General features: G+C 42.1%; 1 protein-coding gene across 3 annotated transcripts in view; it reads left to right on the top strand.

Moving 5' to 3' along the window:
• The window catches only part of LOC139471624 (neprilysin-like), a 76387-nt gene extending 51547 nt beyond the window's left edge, over positions 1-24840 (top strand). For 2 of the 3 annotated variants that reach the window (XM_071254014.1, XM_071254015.1), the window contains exons 4-22: positions 1030-1191; positions 3362-3442; positions 4000-4202; positions 4803-4982; positions 6679-6765; positions 7988-8127; positions 8635-8728; positions 9115-9243; positions 9475-9573; positions 10967-11044; positions 11487-11590; positions 11956-12014; positions 12753-12804; positions 13766-13833; positions 14641-14771; positions 15879-15944; positions 16544-16642; positions 17298-17374; positions 17607-23653. In XM_071254014.1, coding sequence (XP_071110115.1) covers positions 1030-1191; positions 3362-3442; positions 4000-4202; positions 4803-4982; positions 6679-6765; positions 7988-8127; positions 8635-8728; positions 9115-9243; positions 9475-9573; positions 10967-11044; positions 11487-11590; positions 11956-12014; positions 12753-12804; positions 13766-13833; positions 14641-14771; positions 15879-15944; positions 16544-16642; positions 17298-17374; positions 17607-17706 — 2009 coding nt within the window. In that variant the 3' untranslated portion in view covers positions 17707-23653. Of the gene's footprint in view, positions 1-1029; positions 1192-3361; positions 3443-3999; positions 4203-4802; positions 4983-6678; positions 6766-7987; positions 8128-8634; positions 8729-9114; positions 9244-9474; positions 9574-10966; positions 11045-11486; positions 11591-11955; positions 12015-12752; positions 12805-13765; positions 13834-14640; positions 14772-15878; positions 15945-16543; positions 16643-17297; positions 17375-17606; positions 23654-23907 lie in introns of those variants that run through there. The other variant, XR_011653857.1, reaches the window with a different exon arrangement.
• The last annotated feature ends 281 nt before the right edge of the window (positions 24841-25121 follow it).

Here is a 25121-nt window from a genome sequence, read left to right on the forward strand (position 1 = left end):
CCTTTACCGTTACAATGTGTATCAACAGCCAGGTCGCGATACGATATACAAGTCGAATGTTGGTTGGTTGGTTTGCTGTTTAACGCCGCACTCAGCAATATTCCATCTATATGACGACTGTCTGTAAATAATCGAGTCTGGACCAGACAATCCAGTGACTGACATCATGAGCATCGATCCACGCGATTGAGATCGATGACATACCTCAACCAAGTCAGCGAGCCTGACCAACTGAGCATATTCGCCTTTTACGGCAAGCATGGGTTGCCGAAGACCTATTCTACCCCGGATCTTCACGTGTCTTAGGCTATGTGTAAGGACATTCAGGTCACTATACAGTGCATATACTTACTCAATTAATTAATAGTTTTGCGAGATACAGTCAATAGATGACGATTCCAGAAAGAGAATTATGTTGTGACTTAAATTGGTCATATGTTACTTAAGGTCTTCCAGCCTTTAGTATCACTCGATGACTATCTCTAAATTGTTCATAATCATTGTGCCTGTAGGTTAGTCACTGGAGTTTGAATGTATTATCTCCAGATAAAAGATAAAAGTAATTCACTTGAGTATTGGTCATTCCTATAGTCAATAATTACCCTTACTAACATGATAGGTGTGTCTAGAGACTCTGATCGCCTTTTCATTTCGTGTTTTCACTCGAATGACAATGCTTTGTTTTATGTATAAGGCCGTTAGCGTATCTTACAGGATACGAGGGTTTGATGGTGATAACAGCGTTCCTCAAATTTGTCCATTTCCTAAAGGTCACAGACCCCTGCTTATTTTACTGACTTGTCACGGCGAAACAATTTGCTCAACTGACACAAGTTTTTTGACGATTAGCCTTTTTCACATCATGTAACGTGAACAACAAAAGATTTCACTTTTACGCAATTCCTTCTATGCGAGGCTCAGAACTTATCAATCAACCCCCAAACTCAGGACCCAGTTGTACTAAACTTTAATTAACAATTAATTTCCGTTAACTAAAAAAACTTATGGATGGCCTAACACCTGTTTCAGCTTCCCGCCTGAGCTCGGTGATGGACTCGTCAGTCAACCCATGTGACAATTTCTACGACTTCGCCTGCGGCTCTTGGATGAAGAAGAACGTCATCCCTGAAGACAAGTCAAGCCTCGACATGTTTGGTGTGCTCCGGGACGAAGTCCTCGTCATACTAAAAAGTATGAAAAAATACACTGAAACCTTGTTAACTCAAAGTCCTTGGTCCCGTTTCAAAAAGCGGTCGTAGGCCTACGACTTTCGAAACTCATATACTTTAACATCGACTTTGTGTAGCTACGATCTCTTTGTGAAACGGGACCTTGCGGACCATCAAAAATTATATGAGTTTTCTGTAGTTCGAGATAAGGAATTGACCTTAGTGGTCACATGGATTAAGAGAAGATCATGAAGTGACATCGACTTGAACGTTACATGGATTTCGATCTAGATTTTCGGAGCATTCAAAATATTTGGAACAATCCGCATTTAAAGATGTGTTGCCAGATGTATTTAAGCAATATTGTCATATGACATCAATGTGACATGTCTATGGATTTCGTGTTAACAAGGTTTTGCTGTACAATAAATAGTCAAATGTATCAGTACAATCTCGAAACCTACATCTCGTACGTCCATGTTGAAGTGTAGGAGTCTCGGGAGCCGTATAGCGTTAACATGACCTGGCATAGCGTCATCAGTAAGATGTTTCTAATTCTAGGAAGCAAGCCTGTGTCGCTCCTGCACATGCGCCATCACAGCACCCAGTACCACGACTGTCGTGCCTCCCACACTTTAAAACTTCTTAATCTTTTGAATGGGTCCCAAGTGACTCCTGTGTCTCGTCAGAGCCATTTAAAATGAGGATCAGGGGGTAAAAATGTATAACTTGGCTGATTTGTGTCGTCGTACCCGACGGGTTGGGTGTTGCCACTGGTTTGTCAGATCCAGATTCAATTATTTATACGTATCTTGAAACTGATACAAACCTCTTTTTTATGTCTTCCCAGCCTCACCCGGAACATGCGATAGCCGAAGGTCGTAATTTAGAGAGGTGGTGAAGTAAAAACACATCGTGTCACAGGCATCTGACATTCGACCGACCTCGCCCCTTTCCGTAACCGGAAAAAGGTTTGCCAGGTCGACGGCATTCGTGACCAACTCGTTATTCCAGGACGAGCCAAATGGCCACTCGTGCCCCTCTCGTGGCCATTTTTACGACTGGGTTCCGTCTAAGCGTTAACGGACACAGCCAAAAGAATGGTCTATTCGTGGCGTAATGATACATGTATATCCCGCTTGATGCCGAGTATTTTTCTTCTGACATACATTTTCCTAAGATCGGAAAAGTAAAGACATCTACCTCCGGCGATATAATTACGCAGAGATGTAGCATATTAAATGTTCTATCTGATGGTGTAAATTCTACTGCAAATATTAAACCTGTTTGAAAACAAGACACTGCTAAGAGTTCTCTGAGAATGCATTCTGCGTTGAAAAAAAAGCAAATTTCTCCGCTTTGTATCGTACACAGATAAAAGTACTGTGCGACGATTGTTTTTTATCAAGCAGCTTTAAGGAAAGGGGCGAGTGGTTACGAACCAGGTCGACGGATCAATATGGTGCCGGCTGAGGCAACGAGTCACCTCAGAGATCTATTTTCCAGCAGAAATGACTAATTGTGTTCAGAGTGAGGCATCTCACACCGTGACAAAGTGAAATAGTCTTAAGAAGTAAAACGGAATAAAAGAATATATATATATCACAATATCACATATAAAACTGAGGGATATCAAATATACCTCCATTCTCTTCATATGTTTCTCCATTGGGCTCATGAAATGTTTTGATGTAGTGGAAATCCAATTATGAGAGGCAGATGCTTCCCATACGTTCCACCTGCATTGTGGTTAAACTGTGGGGCCGGATTCGATTCCCCTCATGGGTACAACGTGCGGTGCCCTTTCTTGAGTTCCTCCGCTATGATGTGGCTGGAATATTGCTGAAAGTTGCATTAAACTCACTGGCAACCACCGTCGGATCAGATTTTACTACCGCCTCATTATTGCTTGAGTGAATGATGTCCAAAGCTGCAGTCGGCAATATTCCATCTACATCGTGGTGTCCTGTAAATAATCGAGCCTGGGTCAGAAAAACAATTGACAGTATGAGCAACGATCCACGCCAGGGGGTCTTGGGGTGGGGTGGGGTGGGTTGGGGTGGGGTGGTGGACGACGGGGATCATGCATTAAACCAAGTACAGCTCCGTGAGGAGCGTTATGCCCACAACCGGGCCAACCAATCAGTAGATGACGAAATAGTTGGTTTTATGTTCATGCTCGTTGGTTGCAGATCTCCTTGAGACAGAGCGGGAGAATGAGATTGAGTCGGTGAAGAAGGTGAAGGCACTGTACTCTTCCTGCATCAACGAAAGTAAGTATCATGTTACAGAGATCTTCTTCACCAGTCGATAGTTACAAGTATGTTTCCTTCTCCTCCTCCTCATGATCATCATCATCATTATCATGGACACGGGTGGCCCAGTCCTCCAAGGCGCCACAAATCGATGTGCAGAGTTGCTTCCCCGAGCACGCCAGAAACCTATGATCGTGGGTTCGATTCCCGGTTCGCCCGATTATGTTTCTTGATTTGTCAGCACCATTCCCCCTGCTGGTGGATGTCACCAAAGTAAAAAAAACACGCCTGAGACCTGCATCACTTCGAGCTTTCCTCCTACAGTAAGCTGACACGCCGTGATATAACTGGAATACTGTTCAAAGGGCGTTAAACCCAAATCTCTCACCCATCATCATCATTGACATAGTGACATGTACATTTTATCCGCGCTGTCATTATTATTAGTGTTACGTCGTCGTCATAATCATAGCCACCATCATTATTACTATCGTCATTATTATTATTATTATTATTATTATTATTATTATTGCCGCCATCACCACCAAGCACTACATGTGCCGCTCTACCCACAGCGCAGCTGGAAGAGCGAGGTGCCGAGCCAGCCCTGCAGTTCCTCGTGTCCTTGGGGGGCTGGCCGATGATCAACACGTCCTGGAGGGAGGAGAACTTCGACCTGGTGGGGTCGCTCATCCAGCTACGGAAGTACAACAACCACCCCATCCTCAGCATGAACGTCGGCACCGACCTCAAGAACTCTTCCCGACGAATTCTCTACGTAAGTCAGGGTTTCACGATTCGTGATAGTTTCCGAGACATTTCCCTATTTGCAGTGATTTAGTTTTGCAAGGTGGTGAACATGGATGACCCTAGTCTCTCCAGCATGCGCGGACACAGACATATATACACATTCACATACACACGCACACGCAAAGGCTGACACCCATGGTACAACTGCGCGCACACACACGAACGTACACACACACCGCACACGCACGTTCACACATACACCTCCACTCACATTAAGCTGATACCCATGGTACAAATGCATGAACACGCACACGAACGTACACACACCGCACACGCACGTACACACACAAATTAAACTGACACCCATGGTAACACAGTACACACACGCAAGTATGCACGCAAGCACACGCACGCACACAGTCACATCAAACTGACACCCATGGTAAAATGCAAATACCCACACACTCACTTCAAGTTTCCGTGAAGTCAACCATTCAAGAACTGTCCCCCATGATGTAACTGAAACACTGTAGAAAGCGAAGTTTAACCCAACTTACTCCCTTCCCCCCAAACTGTCCACACTCATCAGCCGTTGTGACCATCCGATCCTCATTTGTTTCCATGACAGGTTGACCAGTCCGACTTCGGCATGCTAGGACAGAAGTACTACCAGCGAGGGCGCGATGACGTCATGTTGATGGCGTACGAGAAACTCATCACCAAAATAGCCTCTGAACTTGGTAATCACAGCATAGACGTGACAGCGGACGTTAAGGACATCGTGGACTTCGAAATACTGTTGGCCAATGTGAGTACCAGACACAGAGGCAAGGCTTGCGCTCAGTTTCAAAACATGATTCACGCCATACTTTGGTTGACCAAAGTTCTCCATACATGCTGAACCCCAAAACAGTTCGCAAAAGGTATTGTAGTGTGAATCAAAATTAATTCAATTGTGGTATGCAGAATAAGAAATCAATGATTTTTTAAAAACATTCTGATCAGAAGTACTTTCTTCTCCGTGTCTGATTTTCAACATTCAACCATTAAGTTCAAACCATGAAATCAATAAATAGCTTCTGATCATGTACAGTGCTATGACGTCATTATATATTGTTTTTTAAGAATTGACTTTTTTTGCGTTTATGGGGATAAACCAGTATTCACACTGTGTACATCTGAGTACGTAAAAAATAATGACAATCATATAAGTAACAAATACCATCAAAGACTTCTTATTAAAATAATTAACACATACACCACGGTAGACAACGATAAAAAATAAGCAAAAATTCAACACAAGAAGCCAGATAAATGTCAAAATAGTTTACTGGAGGGCGTGGCCTAATCGTTATAGTTTCATGGAAACGCAAAACAATAGCTTGGTTAGCCAATCGATGCCATGGACACACTTTCAATATATTTATTTTAAGTCACTTGTAGTGTGCGACGTATGGACAACCTAAAGAGTAAGTCAGTGAATTCCCCCTGTGAGTTTTTATCTCTGTGACGCCCAAAATATTGATCTTGAGAGTCCCCCAGGTTCTGTCCCCAGGCTGCGCCATCCCGAAAACGGCAAAAGATGGTACTTGTTGTTAACCTGCCTGGCGCACGGCATTAAGGGGGAAAACATGGATTGGACGGCTCGGAATTAATATATCCGTGTTAAAACTACGGCATGGTATCTCAATGGGCGAGTACAAAAAAATGATATTAGTTAGGACTATTACAAGAAGATGCGCCCGCACGCACACGCGGAGTCGGTTTAATGTACTTGAGTGGGCGACCCATGATAAAAACTGCGGCATGGTATTTCAGTGGGCGAGCACTATAAAACCGGTATCTCAGTGGGCGAGCATTATAAAACCGGTATCTCAGTGGGCGAGCACTATAAAACCGGTATCTCAGTGGGCGAGCACTATAAAACCGGTATCTCAGTGGGCGAGCACTATAAAACCGGTATCTCAGTGAGCGAACACTATAAAACCGGTATCTCAGTGAGCGAACACTATAAAACCGGTATCTCAGTGGGTGAGCACTATAAAACCGGTATCTCAGTGAGCGAGCACTATAAAACCGGTATCTCAGTGGGCGAGCACTATAAAACCGGTATCTCAGTGGGTGAGCACTATAAAACCGGTATCTCAGTGGGCGAGCACTATAAAACCGGTATCTCAGTGGGCGAGCACTATAAAACCGCTATCTCAGTGAGCGAGCACTATAAAACCGGTATCTCAGTGAACTGGCACTATAAAACCGGTATTAGTCCAGACAAGTACAAGCACGCACACACGCACGCGCGCGCACACACACTCACGTACGCACATTCAGACACACGTACACACACACCACACAAACGCGCACATGCGCAAACGCATACACTTCCAGTCACGTTGGTAAGTGCAATAATCCTGAACGCTATACCCACATTTCATCTGACATGATTACGAGGCTCATGAAACTTCGTGTCAACATTAGCTCACCATGTTCTTATGAACCTGCAGATCTCCGTGCCTTCGGAGGACCGGCGAGACAGCGAGGACCTGTACAACGTGTTCAACATATCCCAGCTAGCAGTCAGCTACCCCAAGGTACGCCCACACAATGACAAGTTTCTCAAATTAAGTCTTTTCTACCTAAATAACTTTTTACAAAACCAAACCAAAAGTCTACATAAACGAGGTTTGAACTATTAGGCTTCGCTGACAAGGGCGTTGATGTTTATAAACACTGTAATAGTCTACCAAGAGACCCGTGAATATCCGGGGTAGAATAGGTCTTCAGCAACCCATGCTTGCCGTAAATGGCGACTATGCTTGTCGTAAAAGGCGACTAACGGGATTGGGTGGTCAGGCTCGCTGACTTGGTTGATGCATGTCATCGATCCCAATTGCGTGGGTCGATGCTCATGATATTAATTACTGGATTGTGTGGTCCAGACTCGATTATTTACAGACCGCCGTCATATAGCTGGAATATTGCTGAGTGCAGCGTTAAACAACAAACCAAACCAAAACCAAAACCAAGATGAATAATGGGTATCCGACAGGCATGACGTGTGTAGAATGGGATTGACAACTGGTTGGTTGGTTTGTTGTTTAACGCCGCACTCAGCAATATGCCAGCTATATGACGGCGGTCTGTAAATAGTCGAGTCTGGATACGATGACATGCATCAACCAAGTCAGCGAGCCTGACCACCTGATCCCGTTAGTCGCCTCTTACGACAAGCACAGTCGCCTTGTCCGGGCAGCACGGGTTGCTGAAGATCTATTCTAGCCCGGATCTTCACGGGTCGATAAACAATGGAAGTTATGTACTCCCAGGGTGTTTCAGAAGGAATACTGGTATAGGTAGTAGTGAGTGAATGTGCACGCTTAACGGTATTTCAGTTATACTAGACTAACGTTAATAATAATAACGTTTGAAAGCAACGTGTAACAACATTTAAATTGAAGAGGAGCCTGTGGGAATTCTGTGTACTTCATTTAAGGTTAAATAATTACAGTGAGGGCTGGAAGGGAAAATAAAATGGTTCAGAGACTGAGACAGACTTCAGTTCCACAGCGTAGCAGCTAAATTGTGGAGGAAAAGTCGTGGACGTTTCGCAGTATGAAACCCAAGAACGCGCGCCTTTTGATGAGGGACCACGAATAATAATCGGGGTGAATTTCTTAGGTGACAGTCAGTTGGACACAATCGTGTCTTCAAGCTACTTCAATTTACGTTTTTATTTAAAGTGAATATTTACCAAGCGTGTAAGATTCTAAATCTGGGTAGAATCAAACGGTGAAGATGGAATTTCATTTGCAGTTTGACTGGTTGCGGTATTTCCAAGAATTGCTGAACATGACGGAGGTGTCGCTGGAGGTGGGGGAAGGAGAACCAGTCATCAACAGGTCTCCTGTGTACTTTGAGAAACTGATGGTATTGCTTGAGGCCACGTCCAACAGGTGAGGGGTGAGGCATTGATTATAGGTAGCTTCACATGTGAGTGAAGTGTTCGATATACAAGTCGAATGTTGTTTGGTTGGTTGGTTGTTTAACGCCGCACTCAGCAATATTCCATCTATATGACGACTGTCTGTAAATAATCGAGTCTGGACCAGACAATCCAGTGATTGACATCATGAGCATCGATCCACGCAATTGGGACCTATGACATGCATCAACCAAATCAGCGAGTTTGACCATCCGATCCCGTTAGTCGCCTCTTACGACAAGAATAGTCGCCTTTTACGGCAAGCATGGCAAGATCTATTCTACCCCGGGTCTTCACTGGTCTGTGAAAGGAAGACATTGATCGATAGCTAAAGGGCGCAAGAACTCACGTAACACGTGACCTGAATACATCACAACGGACTTCCCTTCCTGGACACTTTGTATGTAAGCCTCGTATGAGGATTAAAATTTAATTTAATGCAATTAACATGTAATGTTTTTTATGCCTGGTCTTGCAGAACACTAGCGAACTACGTTGTATGGCGTATCATGATGAACAGAGCTCACAATTTGAACGAGAAATTCAGAGATTTCTTCCAGGAGTATGAAAAGGTAAATATTTTGCCACACACTTGAATCTTTGAAACACTAAATTTCATCACTTTTCGCTTATGACAGCATCCACTATTTGCTTCCTAGGCCCAGCACTGGTTGTTGCCCTGCTGGTGCGGAATCAGTTTGCAGCGTTATCTTTGGGATCACATCAGAATATTGATAATAATTATGGTCTTTCTCAATTGAAGTGAGTGAGTGAGTATGGCTTTATGCCGCTTTTTGCAATATTACAGCAATACCATGGCGGGAGACAACAGAAATGTGGGGAATCGAACCTGGTTATCCGAGTACCCGGAAACGTGTTTATGGTTTGAAGGGAAAGATGATATGAAGAGAGGCAACTGTACCAGACTCTCACCGCCGTAACGGTGTCTTTTTCACAGGTAATCTACGGAACGTCGACGTCGAGAGCCAGGTTCCGCACATGTGCATCTTATGTTGTCAATAACGTTGGCTTGGCTGTAGGCAGGATGTTCGTCGACGCCACGTTCGATGAAGCCTCCAAAACGAACGTGAGTGATCGCCTTTGCACATGCAAACAATCTTTTTAAAAATGTCGGATATCTGTCATTTCCACCATGATTTCTTAATAATAACAATCAGTGTCTAACCCCGTTTAAACTGCAGTGTGGGAGGATGAAAAGACAATGTTATTCAGATGTATTCCGCCAACGAGAAATTATTGAATCAAAAACTTCCTGGCTCAGTATTTATACAATTATTCCGAATAACACTGTCCTCAGGCGGACGAGATGATTGCCAACCTCCGGGCGTCCTTCAAGGCATTACTTGGCGAACTCGACTGGATGGACGAAGCAACCAAGGCCGTCGCCAGAGACAAGGTCAGAGTAGAACAAATTGCTTGCTTAAGAAGCGACTTCTCTCATATTTCTTATGAAAATACCGTATTTCCTCCAGTAATGATAGTGGCCGAGGCGTACTAATAGGCTGGAAAACCTAAAGTTTCACGTGACCTAATTACGTCACAATCGAATTCTCTTTCGCAAATGCGACAGGAGCATGTCATCTTGATTAAATTGTATCTTGCAAAACAAGCAATTTATTGAGTGAGGTTTAACATTGTTTAGTGCTCTGTGTTTTTGTAACCCAAATTCTCCACTTGTGAAATGGCAGCTCATGGCTGTAACTTTAACAGCTGGTCTTTATTACGAGCCAGCTTTCTATTAAAGGCGGACTACGCTCCACACTCTGGTGTCCATTTTCACGACAAGGTCTAAACATTGCAGAACTACCCTCTGTAAAACTCAGACATTCTCATTTGTTGTTAACTGCTTGACTGATACGGGGGCACGGGTTGCCCAGTCGTATAAGGCGCCGCAATTCGCTGTGCAGAGTTGCGTCCCTTGGGCACGTCAGAAACCTATGATTGTGGGTTCGAATCCCGGTCGTCCTGATTTGGTTTCAAGGTTTTTTACCACCATGCTCGTGTGTTTCACCGAAGTGGTAAAAGTCTGACACCTGCATCACCTCGGGCTTTCCTTCTACATTAGATTGACGCGCCGTTAAACCAACTCACTTACTCACTTAACTGATACACACAATTACATTTGAGGAAGAAGTGAAAAAATACCATGTTCAGAGATGTGTAACAAGCTTACTGGGACTGCCAATTGCTCGATCGTGGTGTCGTTTTAAGGGCTGGGTCGGGTTTTGAAATAAGGGCCAGGTTTCAAATACCATTAATACGACACTAATCTGAGCCGCCCATCTCGTCACTTCCGGTAACTCTGAACGGAAGGAATAAGGACTCTGATATGTGTCACCCTCGAATATCCAGTGTATTATTTATATATTTGCATCTTTATATCTTTATATCATTCCTGGACCCATTCGCTCCAAATAACTGGCAGAAACTAAACAAAGCTGGCCAACCAAATTCTGTTATTGAGGAGAAATTTAGCTATTCAAACAATGGCCATGATGACGTGACCCCTAAACCGAAGCTTTGGCGGCGAGTGGATCCATTGTACTTAAAATAACATAATGGAATGGACATACTTATGACACACTTGATTATGTAATACTATGCTTCCTGGTATGAGATCCCGGCATTTGACGTGAAGAGTTACGTCCCTTTACTGCCAGACGTCTCTTCGTGGTTTCGTAACCCGGAATATAATTACAAAGGTGTATTTTTGGTGAAAAATAAGAACAAGACAAATAATTTTCATATTTGGTACTGAAATGTTTATGGTGACGTTTTTTATATTTCAGGCTGATGCAATTAATCCTAAGATTGGCTACCCAAATGATATATTGAACAACAAACTTCTCAATACACTCTATGAAAATGTAAGTATTTGCGAGTAACCACAAGCCAAGAATTTGTCTAAACTTGGAACCTCCAACTCAATTTGATGGTGACACACCTGCATCAGAGGCATACGTATGTACTGATAACCGAAAGTTAGGCAAGTGTTTTGGTGATACAACAGACAAAATGTAATTTTTGTTTGAGTTAGACGATGCTCTTAGTCAGTGCCGCGTAAAATACTTATCGTTTTCTCTGAAAAGAGCCAAACAAATATTTTTTACACATAATACAGATTTTCACCCCTGTTCAGTGAATAATTTGTTGATTTTTATGTATTTTTTGTGTGGTTGGAGGAGGTTACACCTATTTGTTCGAGAATTATCGGGAACAGATTATCAACTCACTTACCCCCAACCCAAACCCAACAAATGATCGATCCAGTATGCGAGTCCAGTGAAATTTCAACCCCCCGTGTTTCAGAATACCTACGATTCCATGAAGTATTTTGAGAACGTTCTGCAGAACATCCAGAGGTCAACAATCAATAATCTGAAGACACTCCGGCAACGGGTGGACAGAAATGTGTATGTGTTTGTGTGTTTGTTTGTTTGTGAAATAATCGAGTCTGGACCAGCCAATCCAGGAAGCGTCAACGTGAGCATCGATCCACACAATTGGGATACGCTGACATGCATTAAACCAAGTCAGCGAGCCTGACCGCCCGATCCCTTTAGTTGCCTCTTACAGCAAGCATGGGTTGCTAGGGGCCTTATCTTTCACCCGGAATCGCAAAGGGTAATGTGTATGTGCAGCCACCCACAGGCATGTTGGAGTGTCGCTTGTTTAAACAGTAAAGTCCTGGAAGTATTTGGACCCATATGTATTGCAATGTAGTTGTGACGTATACAACATGTGTCGGTGATTAACGTCGTTGTTGATGTTGTTGCAGGTGGTCCACAGCGCCGTCAACGGTCAACGCATTCTACAACTCCCTCACAAACCAGATCAGTAAGTGAATCGCCTTAATATCTTGAAGCGCTAGTAAAAGTATGAGATTCGGTCAGGAAGAGTTTAGATCGGATTTCTCTGAATTTCTTATCATTGTCATTTATGTAAAGGTACCTGAAAACCTCATCACTGTTAGCAGTGTCAAGTTTTGAGGACGAGTTTTATCGTATAAATATTTCGTTAGACTTTCCCTTTTTAGTCTGAGGCGCAACAAGCTGATCAGAGTTCCTTTAGGCATTCCAGAATCCTATAATCGTTGGAATTTGAGATTCCTCAACATGATCTTAGTTTGTAGGAAACTTGCCCCCATCAAAGACGTAAACATCAAACACTTGCATCACTGCGGGCGTTCCTCCTCATGAAACTTATTGGAAGTGGTATAACTTCGATACTGTTAAAATCTGAGGACCCGTGAAGATTCCAGGGTAGAATAGGTCTTCAGCAACTCATACTTGCCGTAAAAGGCGACTATGCTTGTCGTAACAGGCGACTAACGGGATCGGGTGGTCATGCTCGCTGACTTGGTTGATAAATGTCATCGATCCCAATTGCGTTGATCGATGCTCCTGATGTCAATCATTGGATTGTCTGGTCGAGACTCGATTATTTACAGACCGCCGTCATATAGCTGGAATATTGCTGTGTGCGGCGTTAAATAACAAACAAACAAACAAACAAATAAAATCTTGGCTATACACCACTCACTCACTGATTTCAATACTGTGGCGTCTGTTTCAGTGTTTCCAGCAGGGATTTTACAACCACCATTCTACAGCAAAACCTACCACAAGTAAGTGACGCATTATTTCTTCGCCCAATACTACTAACACTACTACTTACGGTAGTTTTTTTATAACCCAGGTCAGCGAACAGTGTGGACTCAGCTCCCTGGAGAGTATACTGCCCAAGCTGCCTCATGAAGCACTAGACAGTTAACATTCACATTACAATCTCATCCTACCTACCAGGTACCCACTGAGGGGTGAATCCATCTTCCGGAGGCAAGGGAGTTAACTGATTATAAAAGTTCAGTTTCAGTGGAAACTGAACATGTATAGTCAGTTAACGCCCTTGCCTCGGGAAGATGTGGTGAAGGGGGCATATTTCGAATAATATCTCTTGCCTTAGGAGACGTCACGTCACGTGTTTCAGTGTGGGGCAGGACCGAAGCCCAAGAAACACTCTAGAGTCAAACGTTTCATCTCGGATAAAGGAAATAGAGCTGTAAACAGTGAAACCCGGTGAATCTGGACACTACCATTTCCGGTGCAATCGTCCGGATTATCCAATTTCCAGATTAACGAAGCCCTGTTTTGGAGATATGTCATTGGCTATACGTTGTATGTAAACAATATTGTCCGAAACGTTGGTTACTAGACTATCCGGTATTAATGAGGTTTCTGGATATAATCAGATAATCGAGGATGACTATGTATGAAAGATATTTTTGAATGAAAACATTCAAGGCATACTGTGTCCATGTGTAACATGTAGGCTAGTCATCAACGTAATTCTCTGTATAGAGTTGTGTCCCCTAACCGATCCAGGATCCACAAATTTCGGGTTTGAATCCCAGATTTCAATTGTCGAGAGTTCATTGTAAATGATAATTACATCATGGAAATCAAATCAAATCAATCAGTAATACTCGATAGTCTAGTGGATTGTATAGGACATGATTGTAAATATGATAAGGCTGTTTTTTCTTCCTGCTGTTGGTTTTATGTTGGAGTAATTTCCCATTCATTTAGGTCCCTGAACTATGGCAGTATCGGTGTGGTGATCGGCCATGAGATAACCCACGGCTTCGACGATAGAGGTGAGACCATTATCGTTTTATGACGATAGAGGTGAGACCATTAACGTTTAATGAAGATAGGGGTGAGACCATTATCGTTTTAAACACAACACGCCATGTTCACTTTTAAATATATTCTGGATAAAAGCGAATATTTCTTTGGATTATATCTGATTCTGATGGCGGGTTCATCTACAGTGTAAACCATGGTTCCTGATGAAAACGTTTTGTGACGCCCGTTCTGAAGTATTAGCATAGTCTTTATGAAGGGATGTCACATTCTTTAAGGAATCATATTCTTTTGTATTGATTTTCTTTACCCTAATGAAATATCATATTCTTCAATAGTCTACTCAAATGAAGTTTTATCCTGAATATAACAGACAAACGTCTACTATGCTTTAGTAAGTCTAGATTCGTGAAGATGAAGACATTGTCCGGGCTCCTTCCTAGAACAGATTTTACAAAAAAATGGTCACTTCCGTTATTCAGTGTTAGATTAATCTAACGCGCCGTGTATTTCTAACTGTCGGCCAAAAGAAAGTATACACCCATGTTTGATGGTGGCTAAAATTGAAACAAACAAGAAATAGTTATTGGGTGGCATTTGACACGGGTATCATTGTTGTGATTTGGACCTTAGGTTTGCAGTGTTTAGGCGACTGTTTTCAGCCCAGTAACGTTTTGATAACGTTTGTAATTTCTGGGTAAAATCCGAGTGTATTCTTTCTATTGCCGTTAGTTTAGTTAAACGGGTATCATTCAGACAGTAGTTGAACAGACGGGTAGCTTTTGAAAATGTTTGCTGACCTACGTTTCCACCAACAGGGCGACAGTACGACAAGAATGGTAACCTTGTCCAATGGTGGAGCGACGACGCCATCGACAAGTTCAAGGTCAAGGCCGACTGTATCATCGACCAATATTCCCAGTATACTGTGCCCGAGGCGGACATGAAGGTAACTGACGTGATTGTAAAATGCCGCACAAAATCTTTCGTTTTGTTTGTTTGTTGTTTAACGCCGCTGTCAGCAATATTCCAGCTATATGATGGCGGTCTTTAAAAAATCGAGTCTGGACTAGACAATCCAGTGTTGACAACATGAGCATCGATCAACGCAATTGGCATCGATGACATGCATCAACCTTGTCAGCGAGTCTGACCTCCCGATCCCGTTTGTCGCCTCTTACGGCAAGCACTGTCGCCATTTACGGCAACCATGGGTTGCTGAAGACCTATTCTACCCCGGATCTTCATACACGATGATATTGAACAGTGGTACAAAGTGAACGTAGAGCTGAGATGATCCTAACTCTTTAACATGAAGTGAGCTTATCATAGTTACACCAGGGGTTCCTGATTATGATTGTTGGTCCAACTTAGTAAACGTCTAAGACCTGCATCACTTCAAGCTTTCCTTCTACCGACCATGTCGGTATATATAACAGCAATATTTTCAAAGCGACGTTAAACCCAACTCACTCTCTACCACAGTTGTAGCGCTGAGAACGCCATGTGCATCCGAGTTCAGGACTCTGTTTTACAACAATATTAGCGCTACGACTGTTTAAAATATATGTATAGGAGTTGAGATCGTCTTAGCGAAAAGAATGTTTTGTTAATCCATGACCAGGGACCAGTTCCACAAAGCGATCTTAGCTCTGAGACGATCGTAAGTCTGTGAAAGAATGGGAGCTACGAAAGTCGCAGCTCTGAGATCGCTTTGTAGAACGGGTCCCTGGACTCCTTAAAACACAGCCATCGTAGAGCTACGACTGTCGTAAACCTGAGGAAGTATGGGAATTCAGTCTTGGAGATCGGAGAACAAAGTTGTCTTCACCTGTACTTGGTACAGTGTAGCATTGGCTTACTGGAGACGTAGCCTTGAGATAGATTTCCAGATGTCTGTATTGGAATGTCCTTGCAATGACCATGTCCCTGAAATGACTTCTCCGGCAGAACGCGCTCCTTGCCAGGGGTACTCGAATTCTAGTTAGTGATTGCTTTTGGTCACAGATCAAACAAACGTTGTGTTAATATTATTAACTTCCTTTGAACGTTTCAGATTAACGGAATTAATACTCAGGGTGAAAACATTGCCGATAATGGCGGAGTTAAGCAAAGTTATAGGGTGAGTATTATGACAGTGCCTTATGCGCTTAATATAAGGTGTAAAGTTTGGAAATCACTTGCAGCATACCCTCAAAACAATAAAGACACACTGTGGTAACGCTTGACTGATTGTTAGTTTTGTCATTAATGGGTACACATCAGAAACATCTCTTCTTAACTTGTGAACTAACTACCCATAATTTCTAATGTTCGCGTTTCTTTTGGTGTTGCGTATATATGCATACATTGTAGAGCTGGGAAGATGGCATACGTGTTGTTTTACTACCTCTTCACTGTTTTCTTTGACCGGATGAGCCAGGAAACTGCAACTACTGACACACATACTGATCAAACGAAGTTAGTGATCATGACTACTTGTGGGATATTTTCATGAAATGTGCTCTGTTTTCACTACAAAGAGATAGCCCCAAGCATAGTCATGAACCCAAGCTTTTTTGTTCGGTATAGATCATAATAAACAGATGGTCTGATGTCTCAATTACATCGATCCCAAGCTGCGTACAGAATAAGTAGATCTAATGTCCCATACTCCTTTACTCAAACCACTGTTCCTGCTGTTATTTCTATGCTACAAAACAGTGTTGCCCTTTGCTTTAGGCGTACCGGAAGTGGGTAGAGGAACAGGGCAAGGAGGAGCAATTACTTCCGGGACTCAAGTACAACAACAATCAGCTGTTCTTTATCAGCTTCGCACAGGTGAGTCTCACATGTGGTGGCACGTGTTCCTGTGCAGAGCGCACAGGTCCCAAATCAGGTGAAGTTTAGCAACGTCGGTTGCAGAGAGTCCTTGGATGGGTGAGTGGGTTTCGGCAGCTTGGCTCCTGGGTGCTTCAGTCCTACCCCACACTGAAGCACACGTAACACATGTGGCTTCTCCTTGGGAAAGTGACTTTGTTCGAAATGTGCCTCTGTTCACCCAGCAGTGAGTGGGTACCCGGTAGGATGAGATGGCAATACCATCTAGCGCCTCACAGGCTTGGGTTGTATACTCCCTAGGGAGCTGAGAATGATTCTTGAGTGCACACTGATCCAGTGACCAGAGTAATAATAGCACTTTGAGCATGCCCCCGAGTGCTGTGGAAATATGCGCAATATAGATACCCTTTTATTATTTTTTGTAAGCGAATAAACTTCTCATTTTGCAGAACACATACATCGGTTCCGGAGCTGCTGAATTGGTTTAATTGTTAGCGCCTTCCAGAGGACTCCGGATCCTCTCCGTTCTACACTCACTGATTTCCTCACTCACTCCAAACACACCACTCATTCGACTATCTGACCCCGATTACATTCACCTTGGTGTTGTCGTGCATGAGGTATAATTTGCTTACAAGGTGCTTTTTTTCTGCAGATCTGGTGTTCCAACATGAGGCGAGAGAACGCAATTAGTCGGATCCTTACGGGCGTTCACAGTCCAGGTAGATTCAGGTAAGGTCTGTTATGTCCAGTAATTACCTATCCATATGTTTAACTTGTGTGTGTACGTTTGCATGCATGCATGCATATATGCGTGCATGCGTGCGTGCGTGTGGTGTGTTTGAAGTGTATTCACTCTCCCTCTGGGTCCCCCAGTGCCCACACACGCGTGAAAAAATGGGGAGACTAATATTGCATTTGCAAAAGCTTATGAAGATTAACTTCTTATTTTTTCTTATTGTAGAGTTATAGGCACTATGCAGAACTCACAGTACTTCAGCGATGCATTCAACTGTCCCCGTACGTCGTATATGAACCCCGAGAAGAAGTGCTATGTCTGGTAGAGAGGCTGGCTAAGGACTACTTCCACCACGTGCAGGGACAACACGGTTACCTGGTGGAGGTGGTGACAGGTGTCATTGGTTACCTCGTGGGTGTTGGTGACAGGTGTCATTGGTTACCTCGTGGGTGTTGGTGACAGGTGTCATTGGTTACCTCGTGCAGGGGGTGACAGGTGTTATTGTTACCTCGTGGGTGGTGGTGACAGGTGTCATTGGTTACCTCGTGGGTGTTGGTGACAAGTGTCATTGGTTACCTCGTGGGTGTTGGTGACAGGGGTCATTGGTTACCTCGTGGGTGGTGGTGACAGGTGTCATTGGTTACCTCGTGGGTGTTGGTGACAGGTGTCATTGGTTTACCTCGTGCAGTTGGTGGAGACAGGTGTCATTGTTACCTCGTATGGAAAATGGAAAATTACGTACCTTCATAAATAATGTTCTAATATATGGTACTTAAAAGCATATCTGAAATCAATTGCTCTAAGATGATCACGTATGTTTAGGGTACTGGAATTCAGGTGATATACAATACACTAAAAGGCTACAGTAAATGATTTTATAAGCTGGATCAGTAGGCCCATGAAACCATACCTAACGAAAAGTGAAAATGAACATTAGGGAAATGAAATGTTTTATATTTAAATGTATACTATGTATATTATATTGTTTTAGTCCTGTACAAATATGTAATTATCATTGAATCTTTTCCACTTTATCTTCATGAAAGATAGTTTTCAGTTGACCAAGTCGGTATTCATAATGTAATATCATCGTCAATACTTCACAGATTCTGTGTACACTTTCTTCCTGACGCGCGTCTATTTTAAGTCAGGAAATGAAATGAGGCCGTGCATAACTCAAGGCAGTCAAATGAGCCCTACACCACGCATGTGCGAATCCTACAACATGAACAAGTGTAGAGTAGACTGATTCCCGGATCCTCCGCTTGGTGCAATCTCATTAAAATCAGACCTCAATTCTCGCTACCGTTAAACAAAGATCTGAGGACATCCCATTAGGGGTCATGTCAGAACGACCTTTTATCCGACCAATCAGAGCGTCGCTTACCAGATTATGAAAGCGACAGTCGGAATGTGATTTCTAATCATCCAACCTCGAAAACTCTAACACGAGGTATTCCGAGCAATAGTTACGGGTTTAACGAGTGAATCCATACAATCTAGACCATCTATTAGCCATTCCAGAGTGTTCTTTTGTTCAGGTTTTTAATTTGTAATCGAAAATTTGTCAAAATATGTTTCGAAGCGTAGTCGCCAATTTGAAATTAGTGCCGTAAAGCACGAGAAAGCTGCTTTCTGGTTGGTCATTTCATTGGTCGGTCAAAGCTCGCGGAAGGTCGTTCTGACGTGACCCGTGGTGGGATGTTCTCAGATGTTTGTTTAGCGGTAGCGAGAACTAAGATATGATTTTAATGCGATTGCGCTGCTCTTGCCCCCAGTCTGTCGCAGGAACGAACGGCAAACAGTCAACGTGTAGAGGGGATTGCCGCAAGACGTATTGCCGTTTGTGCGATGTAAACTGAGCGCTCATTGGTCTGACCACTCCATTGCTTCCCTCTCGCTAGATCCAGGTCGTGCCTTGATTCGTTGGTTAACAATAACGACAGTGCACATTTAAACAGTGTATTCAAGGTGGTAGAGGAAGGTAGTGCGTAGAAACTTGGCAAGTATTGACGATGTGGTTGTTTTGACTACTGCAACGGGGTCTTGAAGCTGTTCTTACCGTAAAAAAGAAACAAATGTTTTCCACATTCTATGAGGAGAAGTATTTTGTTCTTTTACGAAGTCATATTATTGACACGGGCCCTTATTGAGTGAATATGATTATGTCATGGAAGTTTATGTTTTTTTATAATCTTCCACGTCAACGGTCATAGTCATCCTTATTTGTATTATACTGAAACAGAGGGGACCGGTCATTTATTATAAACGGGGGTCAGAGAGAATAAGAATATAACAGTCTCTGGGGGGTGGAGTGGGGGTGATTACTCACTGCATTTTGTCTTTTCGGGGAGATGAAAAAATTAAACAAGGACCTGGGGAGGGTCAAGCATTAGGGGAGGTTAATTATTTTCTGGTTATGAGTGCATCAAACACCCTGACCCCTGCAAGAAATGACCGGTCCCTATTGAGTCCATTGTCGATGACAAATTCATGTTTGGATATTTTCCTCCACATTCAGTATGCAAGCTGTCGTTTTGATAAAATACTGTTTGTTTTGCTTGCAAAATCATCTAACATGATCGGTGGAACAAAATATTTCATATTCAGGAACAGCATTTGTTCAGGTTCTCACACCATGTAGAACTATGTCCAGAAGCTGACTTTACAAGATATCAATTTGAAGTATACATGCAAAACAGTGACCTCCACATACTATGGCATCAATGCTAAAAAAATCTGACATGTTCCCTCAGCCCACCCCAGGGTTCATTTGCACAAAGCAACCTTAGCGCTACGATGATCGTCACTCCCATACTGTAATATTGACTTGTGACAGTCGTAGAGCTAAGATCGCTTTGTGAAAGTGGGCCCAGGGCATAACTAATTCATTTCATTATTTCAAGTGCACACATTTATGTATATTAATTCTTTTCCCACCCATTCACGAGTGAGGAAAATATATTTGGCTTCCGTGGTTCATTAAGAAAATCTACTAAATGAGTTTGTTTTCTCCGAAAGAGGAGCAATAAACATTAAAGCTGGGCTATTGTTTCCAGAAACTCAACAGAAACAACCCACCCCAACCCCCATTTAAACAGTGTCAATAAACAGACAACAAATGTATTCCCTTTCTGTGTACATGCCTATGTTATAGCTGAAATGTGTTATCTCGTGTACTTTTGATGCCCGCATCCTGCTAAACAGCTGTATTCCCATATACCATTAATCCATATCACGCTGAGCAATTAACGTCTGTATTCTTGTTATATTACCCCCTCTGAAACATAAACGAGTTCTGTTTCATGTTTATTTCCCATTTTACTATTAATTTCAATATCAGTATCCCTGGGGTTGATTAAAATACTTCTGTCGTGTAAACATCGTAACATGTGAAATGTCGTATCTTGGCAGTTTGGGGTTTAACTGCTATAATCTCACAAAGCCGGACCTCTGTCTGAACCGGACTGAACGTTAGGTCCCACCAAAGTCCTGTTTAGACAAGTTCCTGTACAGACAGGAGACAGTTGTATCTCCTTTTGTTGTTCAGCTGTATGAATAACACATTTACTCCCCATGTTTTGCCTGGACTTTGCTCCGTTTTACAAAGCGGTCTTAGGGCTACGACTATTGTAACTCCCATACTTTAACATAGACTCAGTCGTTTCACCTCGATCGCTTTGTGAACCCGACCCTGCTTCTTTGAAATGACTTATTTTCGAGAGGGACAATCCTGAATTCCATATGTATCAATATAAACAATTACAAGATGCATAGTTTGTAGAAAAGTGAGGGAATTCATCCTTATGTGTCATTGTTATTTGTTTGTTAAAGGAAAATATATTATACCACTTTGTACATACTGTATTAATAATGTCAGAGAAAATACATTTAAATAGAGTTTTATAGAAATTATGGTTCCATTTTCTCAAAGTTCAGTGAAACATGTTAACCTACAAACCTGCATCTGAGCGATCTCTTTCAGAACATCTCTTTGTAGATTCAGAACAACATTACTCCTATACCTTTGCTGGGTTACCGCGGAAACGTTATTCTGGACACTTCATCTGGGAACGGTATCATCCAAATTATCTGGGTTTCCCAGTACATGTAGTACATGTTGTTATTTTTGGTTACATGTTCCTGAACTCATGTTCCAACATGTTACTTCCTACTCAGATCTCTGAAAGTTGCTTCGCATATTTGGGTCCCTTTGTCGTGCCATTATATGATGATCTCGAGTTCTGATTTCAGTTTAGCCCTGATTATGATCCTTGGTTCCTCAGCATCATATACCCATCATTCTCGTGGTGAACGTCTAGGAACTGTGTCATTTCGGCTTTTTCTCAATCTCAAGGCTGACGCGCCGTGATACAACTGAAACTTTCAAAGTTTCATCCTCTATACAAGTTTGGCAGAAAGGACACAATCTCATTGGCTTCGGGACAGAACGATGTCGTCCAATGATAACCATTATTCCAGACAATCCAAGACGAAATCTTGAATATGTTATGCGCAGAGATTTGAATGTTATAACATTTAAATACAATTCAGGTTCAATCCACGATTTAAAATTTCTATACATGACATATCTTGAACTGTTTTCAAGTGTCGATCTCCAATCCTGCTGAAACATATCTAGTGACTTTCGATGAAATAATCTTTAAAAAATCATGTTTATTACCGACACCTCGATACAACTGCACATAACCGAAACCGTGATAAAATAGCATATATCGAATATTTGATGCCCATGTTGTGTACCCATGATTGTCCAGATTAAGTAGCATTTTGTATGCTTTTCTAGGCAGGCGGTCTTCGTGCATTTCTCAAATTTTAAACCAGTATTTTCAACAACGAATATTTGCATTAATGTACATCGGATATCTTCCACATTCGCCATAAACGATACAGTTTAGAGTGTTTATTCCTGTCTTCAAAACCTCTTACATGCATACAAATGTATTTTCTCTATTGGTTCGTAATTTGTAAAACCCCAAAGTTCTGAGCCGTATAAAAGGCTAGACTGTATTTGGGCATCAAATAGCTTAAAATAAACTCTAGGTGGAACAGGTTCTAATTTAGATACAGTGGTTAGTAACAAGACCATTGCTTGCTTGGCCCTTATAGCTAAATTGTGGAAAGTTTTTCCTAAATTCAAAGTCTTTGTAAATAAAATACCCAGGTATTTATATTCATCTGCAAGACTAACTTGGATGTTTTTGTAAAACCAGTTTTCGGACTTCGCGAGTTTACCACCTCTCCTAAACACAACCACATTTTTTTTATCTAGGTTTTTGGGTCCAAACAATAACATCATCATACACGCTATATCGGAGTTCAAATAAAAGGTAATCATCGAGCGTCTATTGAAGGTTTGGCTTATTCTCTTAAGGAGGCTAACACTGTCTTCGTGTTCAGAAAGGTTAGGTATTGTGACGTATGTAGGTCACGAGTTACTTCAGGTCCTCCAGTCTTCGAATATCGCTCGATGGCTTACTTTAATAAGGTTACACTGCAGTGTTTTTATTAGAGGTTTTTTTTGTTTTTTTTTCGTTAGTCGATGGATGGTATAATTTGAAGGGGGAAATTAGGAACTTTTTAAAGTGAAACAAACCAGCGAAGACAACGCACACGTTATTTATTAGCGGGCAGGTGGGAGGGCCGACCAACGTATGTGAACACAGGAGGGTACCGTTCTTCTTTCAATGACAATTACGTCGATATTTTTAAAAATATCTAAATAGAAAAAAATCTATCATGCAGTGAGGTCTTCACATAAAGGGGGCTTGAAATTATATTTTGGCATGAAAGACTTTTCATTTCTCTTTGATGTCTCAGTGCTGTTGACAAACGTATCTGACCTCGTTGGAAGCATAATTTGTGCCAGTAGCGTGAACTACTGTCTTTGTTGTCTGTCTCAAGAGGATGGGGGTTTGGGTGGGATAACAAGTATGCCGCATCATATAAAAAATATTAGAGTCACGACAGTCGCATCGCTACCATCGCACCTCATCAACCATGCCAGGATCCGCGTATCGTGTATCAAATATCAGATTCGCCTCGGTAAAGATTATTGGGTTTGTCAGCATCACACCTGAAAGAAAGTGTTTTTCTCTCATTTACCTTCACTCAAGTGGAGTTGTTTTGCAAAGTTTTCACAACTTTTCACGCAAGATCATATGTCAGAATGACCTAATTGTCTTCGGATATATGTACATAGTTGCGTTCCTTAGCCATGGAGGTCGTGGGTTTGAATCCCACTCATGACCCTGGGGTTGATTAAAATACTTCTGTCGTGTAAACATCGTAACATGTGAAATGTCGTATCTTGGCAGTTTGGGGCTTTACTGCTATAATCTCACAAAGCCGGACCTCTGTCTGAACCGGACTGAACGTTAGGTCCCAACCAAGTCCTGTTTATACAAGTTCCTGTACAGCCAGGAGACAGTTGTATCTCCTTTTGTTGTTCAGCTGTATGAATAACACATTTACTCCCCATGTTTTGCGTTCCTTAGCCATGGAGGTCGTGGGTTTGAATCCCACTCATGACCCTGGGGAGTTGTGGGAGTTCCCCTTCCAGTTAGTGTAGCCATCGTGAGGTAACTGAAATATTGTTTAAATCTGTGACTTTCTTTCATAAGTGTTCAAAACATTCATTCATTCTTGCTCAAACAACAAGTGAGAAACAAAGATGCACCTTGATTTAAATATACTGATAGAAAGAAATCAGAGAGCATATAAATATTGCGATTATGGCAACTGATGTGTTCGGTGTGAACACAGGCTTTGTACAAAATTTCATTTACAGTTCAGAACGACAAGGCATTTCACTTGATGTAATAGACAACACCTTTGCATATGAAAATAGTATGCTTCAGGTCCTGTCCTTCAATTTGAAGCAGCCAATCATGAAGGTGTATAATTCTATGGTTACTGGTAATACATAGATTATAAGTTCGATTCGTTGAGGTTTATACCAGTTTCAACAATTATTTCACGAAGTGTGAAAATATTTAATATATACTTTGAGGCAATTTAGTGTAGTAGGAGATAAATTAAAACATTCGTGGATTTTTTAAGGCACCTTATCCCTTTACGTGACCTTTTCAAGGTAGCATATACATTCATGGCCGTCATTAGTCTGGGGAAGCACGATACCTCCTATGAACAAATACAATTTCGAAGATCTCTTGTGTTGTCTCTGGCATGTCAAGTACATGCCAAAGTCCACAACAAACACGCTTCCCTTTGTAGCTGTTCCCTCTTTTCTTGCTGTCAGTATATCTCCAAATTCGGAGTCATTGGATTTCCTGACACGTCATAACAGTTTCTTGTGTGTCAATTCATAATGTGGGTGTTGTTTCTCCCCTTTTATTTTTCGACAGAAAGTTTCAGCTCACAATGATTTTGCCATTTTGTTTTTACCTTTGATACATGAAAACTTCATACATCTTAATGGAATCTATATTGGTCATTGTAAATACTTCATGTAACTGTGATAACAATAAATTTAGTTTCATTATAGACTGTTTTTATTGTTTTGATGTTGACATGCATTGTGGACAAACACTAAAGGGTCTGAATAAAAACAACAGCGGGTATATGATTCGTGACCAGGGCGACTTTAATATCCCGTTGTTGTCATGACAGCACACTGTCTGTCTTTAATGTGTAGACGTACAGCCATATTGAAATCGGGTTCGAACCTCGGGTTTTGGTGTCATCATTGGGTGAGTG

Source organism: Haliotis cracherodii, unplaced genomic scaffold (assembly GCF_022045235.1).
Source record: "Haliotis cracherodii isolate W230 unplaced genomic scaffold, xgHalCrac1.p SCAF_23, whole genome shotgun sequence".
In the NCBI taxonomy this organism is placed as follows: Eukaryota; Metazoa; Mollusca; class Gastropoda; order Lepetellida; family Haliotidae; genus Haliotis; species Haliotis cracherodii.